At 52.0% G+C, this 22,546-nt stretch overlaps 2 protein-coding genes across 6 annotated transcripts; one reads left to right on the top strand and one right to left on the bottom strand.

The window, feature by feature from the left end:
* Window positions 1–568: 568 nt before the first annotated feature.
* On the bottom strand, window positions 569–3,814 carry UQCR10 (ubiquinol-cytochrome c reductase, complex III subunit X). Its single transcript, XM_075109905.1, has 2 exons — window positions 3,637–3,814; window positions 569–841 (listed from the first exon to the last, which is right to left on the bottom strand). Exons 1-2 carry the CDS (start codon window positions 3,775–3,777, stop codon window positions 794–796), a joined length of 189 nt encoding a protein of 62 aa, XP_074966006.1. The 5' UTR covers window positions 3,778–3,814; the 3' UTR covers window positions 569–793.
* On the top strand, window positions 3,815–21,628 carry ZMAT5 (zinc finger matrin-type 5). 5 transcript variants are annotated; one of them, XM_075109902.1, is made up of 7 exons: window positions 3,855–3,902; window positions 4,330–4,451; window positions 8,768–9,000; window positions 10,701–10,763; window positions 10,994–11,074; window positions 17,625–17,736; window positions 21,382–21,628. In XM_075109902.1, exons 3-7 carry the CDS (start codon window positions 8,874–8,876, stop codon window positions 21,509–21,511), a joined length of 513 nt encoding a protein of 170 aa, XP_074966003.1. In that variant the 5' UTR covers window positions 3,855–3,902; window positions 4,330–4,451; window positions 8,768–8,873; the 3' UTR covers window positions 21,512–21,628. The 5 variants fall into 5 exon arrangements, with proteins under 5 accessions (XP_074966002.1, XP_074966004.1, XP_074966001.1 ...); XM_075109901.1 differs by lacking the exon at window positions 4,330–4,451 and having other exon boundaries at window positions 3,815–3,902; XM_075109903.1 differs by lacking the exon at window positions 4,330–4,451 and having other exon boundaries at window positions 3,817–3,902; window positions 8,799–9,000.
* Window positions 21,629–22,546: the final 918 nt, after the last annotated feature.

Genomic DNA, 22,546 nt, shown 5'->3' with positions numbered 1-22,546 from the left:
CCTCAAGCTGCCTGAAGAGCCAGAAGGCACAGAAATAGCTAGGGACAAGATCTACATCCCATCCCAGTAGGTTCTGGACAAGCTAAAAGTTACACGCCATCCCTCGTTTCAGCCCAGCAGACCACTGGGCATACACCAGCACTCGCCTGCAGCAGTTCGGAGGCTCAAAGGGCCAGTGGCGAGGCAGATCTCTCCTTGGTTACAGCAAGGCGGCAGCAGCATCTGCTGCCACTGAGAAAGGATGACAGGCCAAGAACCAGTACAATCCTGCGTCAAAAACATAAATGATTTACAAAAGAGCATGTAAATTATTTTAAGTCACTTTTCTTTGATCAAGACTAGGAGAAAGCAGTCAGCTCCTTACCCCTCTCAAAGTTCTCATCAGGCAGAAACCAAGGGTGGTGTCAGTGGAGCTTTCAAGTCTTTTGAACCATTTTTTAGGATGTTGTGATTTATTACAGTGTCTTGAAACAAAGGTGTAGGGCCATATTTAGGCATTCTCCATCTCCTCCTAGAGGAGGAGAGGTTACAAGCAGGCCAAAGGATAAGTCAGGTGAGAGGCATGAGACATGGACCAATAATTTTTTATTTTAACACAGTAAGTTTGAGTACAGCAGCAGAACTCCTTGAGTCCATCTTGGTTTACATCATATCAGTAGGTGGCTGACATAATCTGGCTCGGAGCTGTTCAGTCAGGAATCCATTTCTATTTCAAGACAACCAGTTTCAGGAGACCAAATCCTTCTCTGCAGTGTCTTTTGCCACCCCAGCCTGGATCCTGCTGCTGAGCATTTCAATCTTCACTTAACTCATACTTGTGCTTGATGTGTTTCCACAGTTTCTGTATGTAAAATAAACAAGCCCAAATGGTAATCTTAGCTAGCTTTTCAGTAGTCCTGGGATAAAGCTTTGCTTTAAAATGCAAGTTATCACAAAGCCTATGTCTGCAACAGGCAATAGCAAGAGAGGAAAGAAGAGTTTGTACAAAAACATATCCATAAGTACCACCAGGTTACATGAGAACACGGGTGCCGTCATCCTGCGTTTCCCTGCTATGCGGCGCACACCCTGCTCCACAGCAGCAACGATCCCACACAAAGGTTTCAGGAGGAACAGCCAGACAGCAGCTGAGAAGCCACAAGCCCACTCTGGGGGAAAGAAGCTGCTTTGTGCTGTGGAACAGGCACAGTGGAACAGTTCATCCTCTTACTGCTTCCTCTGCTCCCTCTGCATTCCTACCCTTTTGGGGCTTAGGGAGACCAGCACCCACCAATGCTGCTGTGCCTCAGCCCCCCACACCCATCCTGCCCATGGAGGAGGCAGCAGAGGGAGTCCTGCACCCGGGTCTGCAGGACAGGAAAGGCACACGGGGGCTCTGTGGCCTTGAGACTAGACAGGAGGAACCTGCAGCCATCCTACTTCCCCCATTCCCCTGCTCTGTGAGCCAGAGATTGTTAAGAGTATTCCAGTCATGCTGCCTCGGCTTTGCACTCAGACTGCAGAAGGTGTTTCTGCTCCCAGAGATACAGGATGCACAGAAAGATCCTGTTCCAGGCACTGAAACCAGCCGGCACGGTAGGTACTGAGGGAAGTGCTGCGTGAGAGCCAGGTACATGCTTGCTTTGCTGTTTGTTGTAGACAGTGCTTTAGATTTTCAAAAAAAAGTTAACTTTCTTGACACTTTGTTTTCAAAACCTGCTTGAGAAAACATTAGCACATAGAAAATTAATGCTAAAATTGAAAAAAGGAGTGCAAAGCTACAGTTCAGATGTGATTTTATGTCAGCTTTTAACAAATGACTGTTGCTAAAAAGGAAGAGACAGAGACCCTGGTCTTGCTCTTACTGGATTTCCTCAGCTCACCCAGCCCCTGGTGAGTTACTTCAGGGCAGTGAAGCTGCCTCTGTGCGGTATCAGTTTTCAGCTGGTTTCACGCCCAGGGTCAGGAGGCCAAAGAGCAGACATTGTGCTGTCAGGGAAGGTGCAGGGCAGCTCTTTTCAGCATCAGAGCCATCGAGATGACCCAGCTATCCTGGGAAACTGCACCCTGGGTGCTTCGAGAGACCCGAAGCCCATCAGCGCTGCAGGACAGGGAAGAGGACTGCTGTGCTGTAGATGGGAACATGCAACACACTAAGTTTTTTTATACTCAGTGCAAGATGGAAATAACACCACCTTTTCTTAGGGCACACACTGCATCACCTCATCCTGCCCAGGACACTGTTACACGTCCTGTCCATGTGACTCAGCGTCCAGGCAATTATTATCCCATCACAGCTCTGCTCTGAAGTATAAGGATGGCTTGATCCATCTCATCTAACATTCGTGCCCAGGACAGCCCGCTCTCCTGTCCTTTACAGCGCTGTAGCCTGGGATCTGGGTAACCTGGATCAATGGGCCAAGGCCAATTGTATGAGGTTTAACAAGGCTAATGCCAGGTCCTGCACTTGGGTCACAACAACGCCATGCAGCGCTACAGGCTTGCAGAAGAGTGGCTGGAAAGCTGCCCGGCGGAGAAGGCCCTGGGGGTGCTGGCTGACAGCCGGCTGGGCATGAGCCAGCAGTGCCCAGGTGGCCAAGGAGGCCAACAGCATCCTGGCTTGTATCAGGAATAGTGTGGCCAGCAGGAGCCGGGCAGGGATGGGGCCCCTGTGCTCGGCACTGGTGAGGCCCCACCTCGAATGCTGGGCTCAGTTTTGGGCCCCTCGGGACAACAAGGACATTGAGGTGCTGGAGCGTGTCCAGAGAAGGGCAGCGGGGCTGGGGCAGGGTCTGGAGACAAGTCTTATGAGGAGCTGCTGAGTGAGCTGGGGTTGTTTAGCCTGGAGAAGAGGGGGCTGAGGGGAGCCCTTATTGCTCTCAACAACTACCTGAAAGGAAGTTGTAGCGAGGTGGGTGTTAGTCTCTTCTCCCAAGTAACGAGTGATAGGATGACAGAAAATGTCCTCAAGCTGCATCAGGGGAGGTTTAGGTTGGATATTAGGAACAATGACTTTACTGCAAGAGTGGTCAGGCATTGGACCAGGCTGCCCAGAGAGGTGGGGGAGTCACCATCCCTGGAGGTGTTCAGAAAACACATAAACATGGCACTTGGGGACATGGTTTAGAAGACCTGGGGCATTGGGTCGGCAGTTGGACTCGATGACCTTAGAGATCTTTTCCAACCTTAATGATTCTACAGTTCTATGTCCCAGCCACCCCTCGCAGTGCTGCACAGTCGCCGGCCTCATCCCCTCCCTCTGCCATGGGTAGGTGGTAAAGTGCAGAGGACTACAGGCCTACGGAGCCCAAATCAAGCTCAAGCCATTTTAACCTTCCTGCATCTCACTCTCTTTGAGGCATTCGCAGCCAGGAGAGCCAAGGACCTGCCGAAGCCCCGAGCCCACCCAGCACCGCGACACCAGCGAAGCCTCCGCACCGAGGCAGCTGCCGCAGGGCAGCGCTGAAAAGCGGCCTCAGCGCTCGGGGCCTCCTCGGGGAGCCCAAGGTCGCGATTCGGCCGGAGGAGCGCCCGCCGCAGCCGCAGGGACGAGCTCTAGGCGCTCGCCCCGGGGCCGGGCCCAGGCGGGACCGGCCTGACCTTCAGGGCCGGGCCTACACCCGGGTGGACCCGCGTCGCGTCGCCGCGCTCCCTTACCCCCTCGTTGAGGTGCTCGAAGATGGCGTCGGCGCCCTGGTCGAAGGCGCGCTCGAAGAAGACGGCGCCCAGGACGATGGTGAGGGCGAAGGTGGAGGTGCGGCGGAACAGCGCGCTGTACGCCTGCCGCAGCAGCGCCATCTTGCCCCCGCGCTCTGCGCATGCGCTGGCGGGGCGGCGCGGGGCCTGCCGGGAGATGTAGGCGGATGCCCCGTCCACCGCGGGGCATGCTGGGAGATGTAGGCTCCTCCCGGCCTAGGCCCGAGGTGAGTGTTACCGGGGTGTTGTTTTCTTGGGTTTTTTGAGGTAAAATCAGCAGAGTTAGCGCAGGCCGCTGGGCTGGAGTCCTCATTTCAGCTCCAGCAAAGCAAGGCGCGTTGGGTGAGCCCGTCCCCGGCTGCAGGAGGGGCCTGGGGCCGGCGGGCCTTGCTGAGGGGCGGGAGACACCATCGGTGTGTCGTTGCTGAGAGTGTTTCTGCTGGTCAAAAGAATTTAACCCAGTAGTTTATGTTGACAGATTTTAACCTACTGGTAATCATTACCCGTTCAACTGGATTATTTACCTGTTATGTTTGATTCGGCATCTGGGTAAAGCGGTATTTTCTGCGTTGTCTAAGTAAATGATAATGTGAAAATTGAAAAAAAAAAAGTAATGAGGAAGACATGAAAGGCAAATGCTCTCACTTGTTTTAGGTGCTTTTGCCTGGCTCAGTGGATGAGCAGTCAGAGGTACAGAGTCAGGCTCCCCAGGGAGGCATCACGGCACCAGTCTGGCGATATTCAAGAAGCACTTGGACAAGGCCCTCAGAGACATGGTGTGAATTTGGGTTTGTCCTGTGCAGGGACAGGTGTTGGACTCAGTGATCCTTGTGGGTCCTTTCCAGACCAGGCCATTTTATGATTTTGTGATTCTATGACAGAGGAGAGGCAAAGAGAGGAGACAGGGGTTTGTGTCAATGTCCTCTTCTCCTAGGGGAGGGTGGGGGCAAGCTGGGGGCGTTCTTCTTGTTTGGGCCAGCTGTGGAGGGTGGCGAGCATCATCAGCGTAGTCTGAATGGGAGATGGATGCTGCAGCTCCTAAAAGCTAGAGGACACTCAGACGGCCGCTCCAGAGGCCTCGTGAGGGGTGTGACGTGGACACATATGCCATTGCTGAAGTGGGAACATGCCCATTTGCACCCTTTCTCCATGTATTTCTTTCTGTTTAACCTCAGGGAGTGCAGAGGGATCCCAGCGTGGCTCCAGCACTGGTGAGAAGGAGGGATGGGTCTGAGTTGGGAAAGGCAGGGCAGACATAGCAGCGTGGGGTAATCTTGAAGTCATCCCATGGCAGGATTGTTGTTAGAATGAGCATCTACATTAAATTTCAGAACAGATCCTCAAGTCACACTCACTCTGTCACTTGATTTGTCTCAGCCGCTCAGGAAGAGCCTGGCTGTGTAGTCATTTCTCTTAATTTATTTATGTTTGGTTCCCTGCATATAGCTGCTGTGGGATCTCTGGGGTAGGGCAAAACCTCTGCTTGTGCTGGAAGCTGGTACAGAGGCTGGAAGGTGCCTAATGCATTCCCATGCCCTGAGTGTAGTGTTATCCCTCAGGCCGGCCTGCTGAAAAGATGAATTATTATTCTTCAAAGTTAACTGGTAGGGATTGTGTCTAAGACAAATCTCCCCAACAGCCTATAAGCTGCTACCACTAGGATGGGTTTGTGTAACGGTCAGGTTGACGTTAATGCTGAACTGAGCCGGTGGCTCTGGATTTACACCGGGCATAAAGGAAATTGGAATCAGTCCCTCTGTCATTGTGAAGGTGCTGGCAGACTCTGCTGGCGTTTTACGTGTTCCCACAGAGATATGAGCACTTTTAAATTGGCAGCTGAGTATCACAAGCTTGACACTTGGATTTAATTAACTTCACATCTGTCTGCATACCCAAAGTGGCTGAAGTGGCCCCAAGCCTGGGCTATAAGAAAGCAGGAAATTGAGGTCAAGGCCCAGCAGCAATTCTCAGGGTTCAGCACAGAGAAAAAGCAGTTGCACCCAGACGAAAACAAGTCTGCTGCATGCCCGTTTCTGGGTCACCTTCTTCCCTCTGTCCACATTGCAGGGGAGACAGTGAAAGAACCCCCGGTGAGTCCTGCATAAATCCATAGCCAGTAGAGCGCAATGTGGAGTGTTTTGGCAGCAATTTGAGAAGGGAGAATATAGGATGGTGCACATGAGATCTTGCCTGGAGTTTTACCAAGCACCTCAGCTGGATGAGTGAGACACCTGCTAGGTGTCTTAGAACATGTTATTTCTTATAAAACATTGCTCCAAGAGGCTTACAGTGGAGGATTTTTTTGTTAATACTTTTAAGCATCAAGATACGACAAAGCCCAAGGATTTTTTGTATTTGGATTTATGCAGAAAGACTTTTAAGCTGGTACAAAGCCTGTCTGAAATCGTTTATGGCTGCCTGTGGGTCCAGGGGTCTATTAGCCTGAATTCAATTGCAAATTAGGGTCTAGAAACGTTAAGAGGAAATGGCTGAGCTGAAGCAGTTCTTTATAAGGCAGCTACATTTACTTTATTTCATAATGACTAAGATGGATTTAATTAGAAAACATCTCTGTTTTCAGCTGAATAATGCTCTTTGTTTACTGTTTGGCCCATTTGGGAAAATGGAAATAGGTTAGCCAGTGTTGCTCAGAAGCAGCTTTTATTCCTACATACTAGTTCAGCGCAAAGCACTGTGGATACCGATACTGCAGAGAGTTGTCAGAATCCAGCCAAGATAATCCAAGCAATTGAATTCTTAAAAAGATGGAAATCTGTGGAGGGGGCGATCTCTGGGAGAATCTGATGCTCCTCTAATTGCTTTTCTTTATTCCGTTCATCCCCTGCAATGGAAATTGCTGGGAGAATCTGGGAGCCGGCACCTCTGGGGTGTGGGATCTGGCTGCCTGAAATCTGTGGGAGCTTTCTGCCCTCGTTGCTGGGGAAGGAGGGGGAATGAGCTGCTGCAATTATTGCCGTCAGGGTGATGAAAGGAAAAGTTTGAAATACGATTTCAAAGGCTGGCTGCTGCTGGGCTTCTGCAGGCAGAATTCCCACTGAGATCTGTGGAAACTTGTGTGGGACCACTGCAGAATCTCATTTGTTTTCCCCGTTCACAGCAGCCACTTCTGCAGAGATGGAGTGCAGGAGCCAGCAGCTGAATCAGGAAGATCTTATGTTACCAGAAACTTGGGGAGACTATGGCATAAGATGCAGAAGGGGGATTTTTCCATACTTAAGAGCCACGGCAGAGCCTGCCAGTGGGCCAGACACTGAGGGTAAGAGCATTCCCTCTGGATGCCAGCAGCCCCACCACAGTGCAGCAGAGCTGGCTGCCAGGCTGTCTGCAAAGCTCTGGGATGATCTAGCAAAGGAGGGGGGAAATTATGGCTTAATGTTAGTTAAGCAGCACTTGGTTTTGGTTTCTTGGGCTGGAGTGGGACAATTTCAGACCTCAGGCCCTACAGAGCTGAGTTACACCTTCCAAGTAGGAGCCAGGTCTGACTGTATTTGCAGGTGAAGCAGTTTGCAGTCGCATCAGGGAGAGATGGCCGGCTGATCAGCACCACCTCCCAACAAGGCATTTCACCTGCAGAAGAAGGAAGGGACCTTAAAACAGAAAGATTTCAGGTTCAGTTGTGTCTCTGAACATTCTACCTTCAGTGTGACCGTTTGCAAGCTGATTAAAAAAAACCTCAGAAGATCTTTTCGTTGAATGCAACTGGATGCGGATGGAGGAGACTACGTTGACTTGTGGCGCGAGGCCCAAGAGACTTGCAGGGGCTTGATTTTGAAGCAGGAGTTCCCGCGAGTGGGGGAAGGAAAGGCGTTTGGCGCAGATGCTCATGAGGTGCCAGGATGGATGGCTGGCAGGAGAGCTTGGCAGAACTGCCTTAGCTCAGCGTGCTTGAGCTCTGAGGGATTGCCTGTTGCTGCTGCTCTTCCTGCTGATTCTGAGGAATCGTTAGGGAGGCTGTGATTGATTCTGACCCTGTTTTATTTATAAAATCTTTATTTCTTGCACTGGTCTCCATGCCATTTTTTAAACACATTTGGCTGTCAAGGTGTCAAAAACTGGAGAATTGCTTTTGGAGTTTATCTCCCAGTCCATCCATCTTCGGCATTTATCAGGTACCTTTATATTCACTCAGGAGAGAACTTACAGCTCCTTCAGAGTATCTGTTGCACCTCTGGCAAGGACAGCTGATGTAGAGACAGGGCTGTACTTAAAATTCACCTGCCCTAGCAGGGCCTGGGCTGCTCCAGGTCCAGCACAGATGAGAGCAACCAAATGCTGTCCTGTTACTTTTTGATACTCCCCAGCAGAGTCTGTGGACTACAAATACAGGTGTGATAAGCCCCTCTCCCCTGTGGTAGGAGAAGGACTGGGCATCTCCAGTGACTATGGAGTTGGGGGTTCTTTCCTCCTGGCTGTAAGGCTGTTGTGATCTTAGTTATTGCAAGTGCTGTACTCGGTGAAGCAGGCACATTTTGCTGCTGTAGCCTGGGGAGGATGAGGAGAGCAGTCCTTGATGTACAGGAGTGAATAGGTGGTTAGGTGAACTGAACGAAGTGTTATGTAATTTAGTGCTTGAAATTCAGCTTCCCCCTTGCAGTGTAGATGAGATTAGGTCTTCTTTTCATCTTTGAGGAGTCACTGAGTTTCTACCTTACCTTGTAGGGATGGACACGGGGGAATTTCCTTCCTCTTGCTTGGGAGCTTGTGGAGGTTGTCAGTGATCTGGGGTTAAAGCCCTGGGGCCCCAGGTGGAGGCTGCAGCATGGGCCTTTAGCTCCTGTTTCACATTGGATGGTTTCTGCTGCACCTTCCCTGGTGCAGGTGGTGGCTGGGAGCCATTGGCTCTCTGGGGTCTCTGCTTTGTGTCATTGAACTCCAGCACACTCAGGGAAGGAGAATTCTTTCAGCAGAGACGTTGTTGCTTTGGGTAATGGAGTTAAGAAATGCAGATCTGTTCGCCCATGTACATGCTGCCTTACCATTCTCTGATGGACAAGAATATATACTATTGGGTCTCACCTCTTTCTCTGTCTGCCAACCCTAAATGATTTGAATTCTTCTCCCTTGGAAGCAGGTGCTGTAAATCTTGGATCCTCTGTCCCCAGGGCAGGCATGGCTGGGTGCCGAGGATTTGTCTGATGGTTCCCAGGCCGTGCTGATGCTGCTCTGCCAGAAGAGAGATGGGGAAAAGATACTTCTGTGATTACTGTGACAGGTCCTTTCAGGACAACCTTCACAACAGGAAGAAACATCTCAATGGAGTGCAGCATCTCCGGGCTAAGAGAGTTTGGTACGACTTATTCCGAGGTGGGTGTGACCGACTGTCTGCCACTCCCTTTCTGGGACTGGGGAGGTGATGAATGAGGTGGTGGTGGAATAGATAAAATAAATCACCAGTGATGATGTATATTCAGATTGTCCGTGCCAGTACATTGTAGGCTTGATACTCTGGCTGTCAAGCAGTCTCAGGTGCAAAGCCTTCATTTCTCTGGATGTCGGAAGGGGAAACTCTAGATGTCAGCTGGGACTTGAAATGAGGTAGAAGAGACAGGGAGGTTGTTTCTGAGAACATGAGTTGCAGAGAAAGCTCTCTTGGCATCATGGGCAAATCTGAGACAGGAGACCTGAGGGAACAAAGTGAGTGAGTTAGGTGCCTTTGGCAAACCAGAGTTGATCTCTGATGTGTGAGGAGGAAGGACTATGGGTGTGTATGTGTGTAGATGGAGAAAGCGGGCTGGAAGGCAGGCTGTACACACGTGTTGCGTGAACGGGAAGCTGGCGGCAGTTCTCTGCACTGGGTGGAGGTGTTGATTCTCAGTGTGGCCATGGGAGAGGCTGAGGATGCAACTGCTTGACTGGAGATCCCAGTTGGGTGAGAGGGTTGGGGGAGCAGCTCAAAGCATGGTGTGCCCAAACCTATCTTAGCCAAGGCAGGGAGCAGAGGAGGAGGGCTAGATGAATTGGGGCTGTGGCAGAGGAGGGATTGGAGTTCTGGGGCTGGAGGAAGGCTTTGTGCCCTCTGCGGGTTTAAGAGGACTCCTCTCACCCAGCTCAGCGCTCTGACCTGGCTTGCCACACAATTACATGTGTCTTAGTACCAGCCTGAGGAATATGGTGGGAATGTGTGTCCTGGGTCCTGAGAGCAGGACTGTGTATTTTTGCGGTAGCAAAGACTTAGTTTGGGTTAAACTGATTGTGAAACATTGCCTGTATGTTCCTCCGGTTCCTCAGGACTAGGAGTTGCAGGCTGTGTTTGTCTCCTGGCTTGGTAGGTGAGGAGTACCCTGTGGAGCTCTGGGTGGCTCTGCTGTCTGTTTATCCATATGTGGAAGTTGGAAAAGCTCGCAGGTGTGGAGGACCAAGAGCCCCAGCCCAGCCCAGTTCTAGCAGGGTCAGTGATGGTGAGGCAGATTGCCTAGCACTTTTCTTCTCAACAGGCTGCAACTCTTGATTTCCCTCTGACTGATAAAATTCCTCATCCCATCTCTGATTAGGGGATTCATTTCCTCTTGTCTCCAGACTCTGTGGCCTGGTATCAGCCAGTACAAGTTCTTCCACAGTCTATGGGAGCTGCTGTGTCTTTGGGGCTCGCTTTCCCCAGGACATCTCTGGGAGGTGAAGGTCTATTTCAGTGGTGTCCACTTGAGACTTGGCACAGGGTTCTGTGAGGCCTTGCACGGAGATTTTTGAGAGCTCTGTGAGTCTGCCTGGTCTTTCTCTGCTGCACAGAAGTGCTGCAGCATCCTTGCTTCTCTGTCATGCATCTTTTCCCCTAATGGGAAGAGAGAAAACATGAAGCAGAAAGCAAAGAAGGTGATATTTGCAAGCCAGTGAAAAGCTGAAACCAGCGGTACAGATAGGGACTGCTAACTGTCAATTTGTCTGTGGCTTAAGTTCATGGTTGTCATGTAAAATGACTTCCCACTAGGCAGCTGACCTGTCTGGGACCATGATACGACAGGGTGTTGCTGTGCAAGAGAATCTTTACCCTATGTTGTCTCCCCTAGATGCTGCCGCTATCCTGCAAGAGGAGCAAACCAAGAAACCTTGTCGGAAATTTCTGCAAACAGGTGAGGATTTCTGAGGTAGAAATAGCTGCCCGAGCTCCAGCAGCTCCTTTGTGAGCCAGCCCACGGTTGTTCTGGAGAGCCCTGCTCTGTATGTTTGTCTTGGAGGCAGTGAAGGGCTTGGGTCTGTATGTCCAGCATGCAGGTGTAATGGATCTTGGGTTTGCATGCATGTTTACAAGGGAGAACCTTGTGTGTGCAGCTCTCATGGAGCTCCGTGGCTTTTGTTCCAGGACAGTGTGACTTTGGGTCCAACTGCAGATTTTCCCACATGACAGAGCAGGACCTGGAGAAGCTGAGTGCCCAGGTTCAAGGTGAGTCCTCAAACAGGAAAATGTCCGGGGGTCTCTGAGGAGGGGGAGTTGCTGCAGGAGTGTGGGCTGCAAAGGGGCACCCGAGGGGTTGTGCAGCGAGAGCTTGCAGTCCCATGCTGCCTTTACGCAGCAAGCTGAGCATGGATCCCTCCCGCCTGCCTCTCTGTGCCGTGTGAGCCTCTAGCGCGTCTGCAAGTGCTGCAGTTTTTCAGATGCTTTCTGCTCTTGATCTGCTGGCACAGACACAAACCTAGAGTTGAGCAATGCTGTTACTACTCAGCAGCAAGCATCTGAAGCAGAGTGGGTCTTCTGAGCCCTTGGGGTTTTGTTCAGTCAGGGAATAAAAACTGTCAGCAGCAGAGGGCACTGGTACATCACTTCCCCTTAAATTTATGGATTTGATTCCCCCCCATGTGTCTACTATTGCCAGGGAGCTGCTGCTTCCACTCTTAGGTAGAGCTAGCCTGCCATCAGTTGTGTTGTCCTGAGGAGAGGACATGGGGTCTTGGATCCAGAAATGGCCTCTGCTCAAATGCCTTTGGGTGGGACTGGAGTTTGGGCAGAGAATGCTCAGATGCTGTCCTGCTGTGAGTCTCCAGAGCACTTTAGAACTTTTTCACTCTGGGAGTACCGCCTCCTTGCCCTAAAAGGGGTGGCAGCTCTGTTTTCTCCATAGGATTCATTACTTTTGTGGTTAGAGGAAATGGGAGTGAGGTGTTAGTGAGAACTTATGGAATGGTTGAGGTCTCTACTGGAGATAGTCTAGTCCCAACCCTACCTTGCTCAAGGCAGGGTGAACTGGAGCAGGCTGCCCAGGACCACGTCCAGTTGTGTTTTGAGTATCTCCAAGGCTAAAGACTCTACAACCTCTGTGGGCAACCTGTTCCAGTGTTTGACCATGTTTGCAATAACTTGTTTTTTTTATATTTAAATTGAGATTCCTGTATTTTGGTTTGTGCCTGTTGCCTCTCACCTTTGCTGGACTCCATCCAGTATGTCCCTGTCTCTGTGGTTCTGGGGAGCCCAGCGCCGGACACAGCACCCAGACATGGCCTTACTAGCGCAGAGCAAAGAGAGGAAGGATCACTTCCTCGACCCGCTGGCAACGCACTTCCTAATGCAGCCCAAATTCCGAGCAGATCTTGTGCCCACACTGCCAGCTGAAGCCAACTGTTGTTTTGCCAATAGTCTGGCAAAAACAGGCTTAAGTGTTGAAAGTGCGTGTGTGTACGTACACACATAGATATGAGATTTGGTGTGTGCGTGGAGTAGAGACTCTCCTGGCCTTCCGAGAGATCAGATGGGGGGAGGCAGGGCTCTGGTGAACCTGGGGGAGCAGGAGAAAGGCAGGCACTACGGAGTTATTCCAGTCCTCGCCATTGCTGAGTCAGTCTGCAAATCCCCAAGGCGACTCTGTGAATCAAACACTGAACCACACTGGCAGTCAATAAAACCCGTCTTGTTGGGCTGCGTGGGAGACGGAGCGCTCCAGCCAGCCCTTCTCGGGGCAGCAGTACCAGGCTGGCAGTCGCGTTCCTCTTCCCCGCTGCTAGCCTAAACCTCTCCCCGACTCTTCTCTGCAGCAGGGTTTAAGCGCTGGGCTCCTGAGAGGTGGCATGGGATGTCAGCCTATTTGCAGGAACCTGTAGTGTTTCCAGTCATTGAAGGCTGTTTATTGCAGGGGAAGTGAAAGCTCTTTGGAGCAGAGCGGAGCTGCAGGGGAAGGCTGGCAAGCTCCTCTGTGCTTGGGCAGGTTTCTTTGCCAATTACACTTGTTATTGAATATTGACTTCTGTCACATGGGTCAGGTGTTAAGTGGAGAATTGGCTAGCAAGAGAGCTGATTCCTGGGAGATTACTTGGAAACCTTGCATTTGTATTACCAAGTCAAACAGTTAATTAAACAATTAGACCTCAAGGAGCAATGGCCAGGGGACGGCAGGGTGCCTTGCGCTTGGCTGAGCTGCTCTAACACAAATGCCTGGTCGTAGAGTTAAATCCTGCTCACCTCTCTTGCAGTGTTGCTCCACGGAAATCCCATGTGAGCTGAGCGAGCAGGCTGAGCATCACACAGACCTCTAAATCTGATCTGCTTGAAGGGGTTTGATGGAGAGAAGGGCTCAGCAGGGCTTGGTGGAGAAGAGGTGCAGCCCATAACACAGTAGACTGGATGGAAGGAACAGCTACAAAAGCCAAGCCACTGTTCAGTGTTTGTGGGGACATTTTACCGCTCCTTAGGCTACTGAAGCATCAGTGTCTCAGTTGGTGGGGCTTAGGGCAGAGTTTAAGGCAAGCTCCAGTGATGGCAGGTTGGACTGCAGGTGCATTAGTCACGCGGGAGACCTGATCCTTGTAGCATGTCCGTCAGGCGGCTCTGTCGGTAATGTCCCTATATGCATTAGCACCTAGTCCTGGTGTTTTTGTGCTGTGAGGCATGGCAGGCGCTGCAGTGGGATGATACAGTATGGCTTAGAGCAGTGGTCTAGATCAGGCTGCCTCTCCCCGAACTGTCAGCGTCCTCAGAGATTTCCCATCTGAAGCCGCAGCCTCTGGGAGATTTTGACAAGCTTGCAGCCTGGGTTGGTCGGGAGTTTGAGATGAGCTGAGAGGCTGGAAGCTCCAGAGCCCTCTCACCGTTTTGTGCAGAGCCTCGTGTGACCGTGCTGGAGATGATCACGCTCTGCCTCTGGTGGGGTAAAAGTGGACGGTCTCCTCAGCTCTGGTGCATGGGTATAGAAGCAGAGATGTTGGACTGTGTTGAACCCATGTCTCCCCTTGTCCAGGGGCAGATGCTTCAGAAAAAGTTGCAAAGAAATCCTGTAGCGAAGTGGTGTAGCTCACTAACCTGTGGTCAGGGGTAGTCTTGCATCCTAAACCACTACAAAGTCTTTTCTAATGTTTTTTAACATTGCCAAACCATGACGGCACTTTCTTTGTCATATAAATACTGAACCTGTCCCTGAGTCCCTGTTAAGTGTTTGGTGTTGGTAGTTCTTTGTCAGTGAGCTCCCCTTGCTAATGACATGTTTTTGTTACAGCCAAAGGAAACATTACATTCTTCTTAACATTTGGCCTTATTAATGCAGGGAATTCACCCTGTTGTTTGTGTTAGTCTTGTGGGTTAAGTAGGAAAATTTCTGGACAATTCGCTGATCTGTACAGCTTAGAGCATGTGCTAGTTTGGTTTCAGCATTTCTGCACCCTGTAGCATATACTCATCAAGAAGCAACAGCTTCCACCTTCAGCAGGGAGAGAGGCATATTCCCAGCTGTTACCGCATCAGAGCATTAGCCTTCTGCATCTGCTGCATCATTCATCAGCGAGACACTTCCAGTCTGTCATTTTAAGTACAGTCATGTCAGGAAAAGTCACTGTCAAATTGCCATCTTCTTGCTTAAAGTTATTGGCTCCCCGCTAATCTGCGTCACTTCTGCTGGTAGTATTGACACAATCCAGCCTCTTTGGTGAGCTCCAGCTAGCTGGAGCTGCAAGGGGAGAGTCAGGGCACAGTTGGGTGAGTGTTTGCAGTATATCCGTGTGATTGAAAGAGTATGAGTGACCCTGCCGGGGGTGGCTGTAGTCAACTGGTTTAACTTAGCGATGAGCAGGAGAAGGAGCGTTCTCGCAGTTGGCTGCCACTTCTTGGCTGCGGGGCGGTAACTTCTTAAGCCGCTCACATTGCAGGGCCTCATCAACCTCATCTCTCGGCCACAGCCTGCTGCTGTTCACATGCTCTGGAGGAGTTTGGGCTGCCACGTCTTGTGGCCCTGGGAGGGAGCTGAGGGTGAATGACCTGCTCGGTGCTGGTGGTTGCATCTCCCATACGGAGGTGCCTCATTCAGGAAGAAAACTCATGGTAAAAGTTGCACGGGGAGAGAAGATAAATCTGGACTCCCACTCTGGCATCATTAGAGAGGCACTTCATGACTACAGCTGCTCTTTTTAATTGGCTGTAATTAGACTTTGAAGCAAATACCCCAGTGAGAAGCAGGGGGGAAGCACCTTCACACCTGTCTTGCTGCTGCAGTCTGGCTGGCTGCACAACCAGGTATGAGGAGTAATTGTGGTTTTGTGCTGGTAATTGTGTTTCAGAGTTGAATCTTGGAATACCTGTTAACATTCAGGGGCTATTTCCAATCTCACGGTGGTTTTGGTGGTCCCCAGACGGGACACATGTGCTTCAGAGGAAGGTGAGACGAAAGATTTGTCTTTTTGATGGGCATGCGTAAGGGTGGGCAGAGCCAGACAGTTGCCCATACCTGCTGCCTTACTTCTCAGCCCAAGGGTTGGAGTGCTTTGGAGCAGTAGGTTGTGGAGCTGTGTGAATGGGGAGCCAGCTGGATGTCTTTCTAAGCTGGACACCTGGGGCCTCATATAGGCCAGCGTGAGTCTGGAGTTGCTACACTACAGCCAGTGAGCTTTTCTGGATGAGACAGTGAGTTGTGGCTGCTCAAGACCACGGGCTCCCTCCCATTTCTAGTGTGGCGCTTTGAATCAGTAGCCTTGGTGCTCCCTGCTCTAAACAGAGAGGCTTTGGCAGTTTTTGGTCTGTTCTCTGCTGGGGCCTGGAGAGGGATGAAAAGGAAATCTTGGAGGTAGGTAGAGGTGGGAAAGGTTTCTCTCTGTAATTTTTTTCCCTGCCGCATCAAAGCCTCTCACAAACATTGCTTGTCCCCTTGCTGACATGGGATGTGCCCAGGCGCTTGCTAGGTGGGGAAACCTGATACAAAGGGAGATAAGGTAGTTGTGTGCAAGGTTGCCAGGGAAGTCTAACCTGGGAACTGAATTCGGGTATCCTGAGTCTGAGCAGCGCCCAGCTCACCATGCCAAGCTTCTTGCCTCCCCAGTGCCCTCACCTGGCCAGGCTGTTGGGCTGACCCAAAATAGCTCTGCTGGGGCTTTGCTCCTTGGGAACAACTGTAGGAGACTAGAACAGTCCCATCTCTGACCGTATCCTTATCGCCGGGTTGCAGAGCAGCACCTCGACATCAGGACCACAGCAGGCTGTCTTTGTGGTGGCAGTGAGTACATCGTCACTCCTCCCAGCAGCAGCAGATGAAAAGGCAGGATGACAAATTATCCATCTCCGGCTGCTCATTGTGTAGCACATTTCTGCCATCCTTATTAATATTCAACAGGCAGATGAATAATTGGTTGCCACCACTAGGATGAAGTGATCCTTCACTCTGCCCAAGCAATATTAATTTCACACCCTGACTGGAAACGTATAATATTTTCCTTAAATGTGTGACATATGGTGGGTAGGTGTGGAGGAGGCCTCTGGTGGGCACAGCTGCAGGTGGGGTGGGACCGCTGGTGGGCTGATCTCTAAATAGAATCAGGGTTTCCCCAGAGCGCTTGTCCCCAGAGGGTTTGATGAGTGGGGCAAAGGGGAATGACACACAGCTGCCTTGGCTTCCTTTTCATTAATATCAGTGTTTGATTTTCAAAGCATCACATTCCCTTTTCTGTTAGGTGGGAACTTTCCACTAGGCTGAAGATCTAATAGCTCAGAGCATCTCCTCAGCCCACTCCGGCTGACATGCTGTCAGGAGCATGACTCTGTCACTCGTGTCAAGGACTTGTGCTAGGCCCCGTTCTCTACTAGCATCCCTTCCTGCTTTATTGCTGGTGTGGAGGGGGAACAGGGAGCCTTGCTAACTGGGCAGCTGTGGATTTCTGCCCAGTAGGAGGGACGGGTGAGTGCTGGGCTTCCCACTGGCTCTGTGGCTTTCTGCCCAGAGAGGACAGTGCTGCAGGATAGGGTGCCTGCAGGTGTCTGCCCCGCACAACCCCCCTGGAGCGATGGATGGTTTGAAAGCTTGAAAGGACCTTGGGCTGCCCTGTCTGTTGGTAGAGAGCAGAGGTTTCCTTCTGTTTCCTTGCTCGTTCCTAACTTGCATGAGAAGATGCAGGACCTTGTTTCCCTCCCTCTGCCGCACTCTGCTCCCATTTTGCACCTAGGCTGAGCAGGGCTGGGCAACAGCCTCCCACCCTGTCTCTGCAGGGGCTGGGGATGCATCACACAGCATGTGCCTTAAACAGACCTGACAGCATCTCTAAAATCCCGTCTCTCAGTTGTACGTGCACTCTGAACCTTTCAGACTCTTGTGGCCTGCCAAGTCTGCATTGATCCGGACAGACGTCCCTGTCACTCCCACCTAACTGGGCAGAGGTGGCAAAGTCCCTCCTGACAGTTGGAGGGACATGTCTTTGGAAACAGCTCAGGGCTCAGGGCCAGCAGAGGCTCTTTCAGGCGAGGATGAGGATGATCTAGCCCAGGGGGAGATGTCAGACTCCCCTCAGTTAAGTGCCCAAACTGCCGCTGTGCTCGCTGGCTTGGTTCTTGTTCCTGGCTCTGGCTGGCTGGAGCTGTCACCAGTGAGGAGGCCAACCATCAGATGGCAGGTGGACAGCGGAGGAGGAGGGGCTGCTGCAGGCAAATTGCAAACTCTCCACCATAAGAACCTATGCAGGGTAATGAGCAGCGGGTTTAATGGAGAGAAAGGACTGCAGCGCGAGTGTCTGATAGACCTCTCTCTCTCAACCAGGGGAGCAGAGATTGAAGGAGCTGCGGCAGGAGGGAGCAGATGTCCCACTTGGCACCATAGAGGACTGGCTGGAGAAGAGAGCAAAGAGACTGAGCACAACTCAGAGTAACAGGTACTGGTGGCTGGGAGCATCCATGTGAGGGCTGGCTGCTGCTTCTGGCCTGCACGAGGCAAAGGGTGGATCCCACAAGGGGGTTGTGAGTGGGATAGGAGAAGTCGCAGGTGATCAGAGGTCCCAACTCAATGGGACCCTCCTGAGCTATCATTTACCACTTGTCCAGCCAGCACTGCGCGCCTGCTCTTAGCACACCCTCCGGCCACACGTATGGATCCAGTCTTGCATGCCCACATCAGAGATGCGTGCATGTGTCTCCCCATGTCACCGGGGGACAAGCCAGGCCTTGCTGCCTGTGGCTGCTTCCCTGAGGAAGGCAAGCAGAAGGGTACTGCTGTGCTCTCTGCAGAGTGCACAGACATGCCTGGAAGGACAGTGGCACCACGGTGCTGAGTTATTAATGCCCAGAGTCCAGTGCCAGGAGCCCGGTCTCATCTGTTGACAGCTTCCCCATCCTGTGCCTGCCCTGTCTGCACATCTCTGCCAGTCCCTGCCAGTGGGAGGGTGGAATTAGCTCCTCCTCGTGGCATTCATTCAGATTCAGGTGCCTGCTGTTTCCTTGCTCACCTGACTGTGCCGCAGGCTTAATTGGATGACATTTGGGCAGGTGCCAAATCTCTCTTTTGTTCTTTTTCTGTTTGCTCCTGTCCTCTCTGTGTTTGGTCTGGGCAGGATCTTCCTTCTGGAGCTTGTCTGGGCTTGTTGCTTTCCATTTGCTCCATCCATCAGCTTGGCTGCCCTTAGCCTTGCAGTGGTGCTCACTGACAGCTGTAACCTCCCTACCCCATGTATGCTTCACTTGCCCATTTTGCTTGTCCTGCCCGTGAATCCCTTGATCTTGGGGTAAATAATCTCTTAGAGAAGATAGCCATTGCTATACCCAGAGGAATTTCCAGACCCTCATAGCTACTTGGTCCCTGCTGCCTCCAAAGATGCACAAGACCTGGGATTTCTAGGGTTGTTGCTTTCTACCCAGCCTCGCTGTTCCTGCAGGCTCAGAAACCATCTACTGCAGGAACTAAACACCAACTATTCAAAGCTGCTTTTCCTCTATCTGGCCTTGATGACGTGTGTCTGTATCATTTCTCTTCTCCCGTTGTGCTCTCCAGCCCCAGCATTGCCCTTCCAAGCTACTGTGTGTTTTGCTTTGTCTGCCAGAGGTGGTGTTTCTCATTGTTAGGGAATGCAATGCCCTATTGCTCCTGGTGCCTGCGGAGTCCATGTTCCTCCTGAAAATGCTTTTATGCAGTCCTTGAGGTCCCTGAAATCTGGGGCAGGGTCAAACGGTGCTTTGGGGAATTTGTGGATTTGGATGATAACCTGCCCAGGGGCTGCCTTGCCTGGCTGGTGAGTCAATAAAAACTGTTAGTCTGCACAAAACAGTAGAGAAAGTGCTCTTGAGGGCAGTCGTCTCCAAAAGGAGATTAGCTAGAGGCCCAGCTCCACCTCTGTCTTCTCTGGCAGCACTGAGTGGGAACGATTCAAGCTGGGATGGAAGAGGTCTTGGAAGCATGATCTCCCAGAGAGCGATGGGAAGCTCATGCTGTGTTAAGCCTCAGCCTGCGAGCGTAGCTGAGTTTCTGTCTCTGCCTTCCCAGGGGCTTTCCAGCAGGATACCTGGCAGGCAATCACAGGTGGAGCTACTGCCTTGTGTGGTCTCCAAGTACACCACAGTGCACAGAAGCACCGTGCTGGACTAGAATTGGCCATGTGGCCAGGTACTGCCTTGGCTAAAGGGTAGCACTTTCTTAAAGGCAGTAACTTGAGCGCCATTTCTGACCGTCACCTAGTTTAGCCCCAAGGATGGAGAGTTGCCATGCTACCTTCCGCCCATCGTTCATGCAGCCGCTCGCCCAGCCTGGCTGGGCTCAAGGAGACAATCTTCATTTGGAAGCCTCCACCTGAGGCATATTTTCAAAGTCATGCTGTGGCATTGCTTTCTGGAGAGCTGGGCTGGAGTTGGATGGAGTCCGTGTAGTTCTCTTAGTAGTGGAGCTCTGCCAGGGTGTGATTGATTTTTAACCTGATTTCCAAAGGAAACGGAGCGTGTCAGTGCACATGAGCGTGTGCTTCTGCCATAGCTGCTGTGGAGCCCACTTGCTCATTTCCCTCAGAAGGGGGTCTGAGGCCTCAGAGATACTGAGATACTATAAGTTTCATAAATGTGGAAGTGGGTGGAGGGATCCCATAAATGCCTTCGGAAAGGAAATATTCTTGACCCTTGCTAGATACTGGAGAATCCACATGGAACAGCCATTGTGAATGCTCCAGCTGTAGGTAAACCTTTGATATCCCTTGTATCTTATGAGACCCCAGGGAATTGAGTGCCCAGACAGCATCCTTCCTATTGATTAGTTCTGCCGCTCACAGAACAGCTCATTAGTTGACAGCGGTGCGGTTCCACCTTGCAGCATGCCTGTCCCGCTCCCCACCCCACCGTACAGCTGCTGCGGGGACTCCCTGCCTGCCTGAGCGACAGTGCCTGGACATAACAAAAAATATTCCTGCCCGAGAGGGGCTTGGTGTGCGTCCTAGCAGTCTTGTCTCATCCTCAGCCCTGAAGAATCCCCATCAAGGGGGTAAGCTTCAGACCAAATGACTTTGCTCTATGTCGGTTGCCTAGAAGACACTGCACTCAACTTCTGTAGCTGGCTTTCGGCCACGTCGTCAGCCCTGCAGGGAGAGGAGGGTGCTACTTCTCTGGGGCATTATGTAAAGGAGTTTGATTAGATTTCTTCTGGCATAACAAAAAGATTCATCAGGATCGGAGGTAGAGGCCTGAGAAGCTGGAAGGGTGCTGTCAGGGCTTCTGCTAAAAAACCAATGAGTTTCCTGCACTCAGGAATTCATGGAAAAGGTATGTTTCCCATGAATTTAAACCTGCCCCAGCCAAGCACTGTCTTCAGCTGGAGACAAGGGAGTGATGCTTCTTGCTTTTGCAGTTCTTCAGTCAGGTGTGTCGTTTGCAGCAGCCTGAACTAGTCAGCTTGAGGGACAGAGACAGAGAAAAAGTGTTTCCCAGGCTGTGAGTTGGAGGAGGAAGCCTGTTCCCTCTGCTGAAGGGTGCTTCTGTGAAAAACACCCATCGTTTTGGCAGTTTCTCTGTTTCCGAGGGGTCCTTGTCCTCTGGGAAGTGCACAGCTGGCTTGGGATTCAGGCTGCTTGGAAAGAAACATCTGCTAATTTTGTTTGTTCTTCTCGAAACTCAGCTGTGTGAAGAGCAGAGAGCAGCTGGGGGTGGGAGGGGACGGGGCCAGCCCTGCTCCCAGGATGAGGCCTCTCCAGCCGGCAGCTGTGCCTGGGGCTGGTGCTGCTGCCCCTCTCAGGGGGCTGCACCTGCTCTCCCCCCCAGCAGACCCCTTTACCTTAGTGCTCCCACCTTATTTTTCAGTGACATGCACCGCATTTGGAAGCACCAAATGCTTCAGTGTGCTAGGGGCTGGTTAATTGGCAGTTCTGCAGCTGGATTTGGGGGGGTGGGGGGTGTGAATATACCTGCTAAACCCCTCCTCTGCTGGCCCCCTCCTCCTCTGGGGGCTAGTGGAGGGGGCACAGGGAGGCTCAGCCCCTGAGCAGGGTTTTGCTATGATACTGAGACGGCCCCATCTCCCCTCTGCCCCTTCCATCTCCCCACCTCTGCAGCGCTCTGCCCGAGAAACCAGCACCTTTCCAGTACCCGCCAGGCTGGCCTCCAGTGCAGGATCTGCCCCCATCCCTGCAGGCCCCCCCACCCGGAGGGTGGCCAGTCCCCCCCAACCTGCAGTGGGGCTGAGGCACAGGGACCCCAGAGGTCGTGCCGGAGATGGACTTCTTCCTTGCCTGCTCTAAGAAAGGGACAGAATTATTTATATATGCTTTTATATCAATAAAAGCCTTCCCCCCTGTTGCAGCCTGCATATGTCGTGTTATTTCTCGCCTGGCAGCCTCCCATGGGTTGAGCCAGTCAGATGGTTGTCTCCCTGCCACTGGAACAGGGATCTGCGCTCAGCAGAGCTCCAGCTCCATGCAGAGGGGCTGTCTGCTGTCGTCTGGAGTGGACAGCCCCCGTTTCCAGGGGCAGGATCCGTCCCCTCGGATGGCTGCTTCTGTGCTGCGCCCTGTGCTGCCCGCTCTGGAGTTCCGGAGCTGGGCTCTATGTGGCCGATCCAGGCTGGGGAAGGAAGCTGTAACCAGGCTTTTTAAATTGATGTTTAATATTTCCTCCAGTGTTTATGACTTATGTTTGCTTCTGTTAAATTCAGAGTGTAAGACTGCTTCGGTTCAGGTGCCAGAGCTCCTAATGAGGAGCTTGGGGAGCTCCCTGTAAGCCCTCTGTTCCCACTCCTGCTATGCTGAAGGTGAGAAGCAAGGAGGAAAAAATATCTCAAAGCTTCTCCTTCTCCAGGAAACTAAGCAAATAGTGAGTGGGGCAAACACTTCCGTGGGTCGCACCCTGCTGTGGGAGCTGGCTGGCCGGGCATATGTGCTGGAGGCTCCAGCTGGGAAGGGGTGAGGAGGGACTCCACGGCCCTCCTGCTTGTCACGGGGCTACACGGTGAGCCGAGGGCCAGGCACAGTGGCCGGGAAGGCCAGTCTTCCTGCCTCCAGCTTCTCTTTGCTGCTCTGGAAAGGTTGCCCTGGAAAAGACTAAAGGGGTGCTTTTAGGGCACAGCTTTGGTACGGCCAAGCCCAGCCCAGCCAGAGGCAGGCTGAGCCCAGCCACGTGGCTGCCACAGTGAGAGCTCTACAGAGTCACCTCACCAGGAAAGGGAGGGATGAACAAGGCTTGGCTTTCTCGGGAAGGCGGGTGGGTGCTTGGCTTGCCCGC

Source organism: Phalacrocorax aristotelis, chromosome 15, assembly GCF_949628215.1.
Source record: "Phalacrocorax aristotelis chromosome 15, bGulAri2.1, whole genome shotgun sequence".
Classification (NCBI taxonomy): Eukaryota; Metazoa; Chordata; class Aves; order Suliformes; family Phalacrocoracidae; genus Phalacrocorax; species Phalacrocorax aristotelis.
Note: the sequence above shows the minus strand (reverse complement) of the source record. Positions and strands in the feature narration are given on the sequence as shown.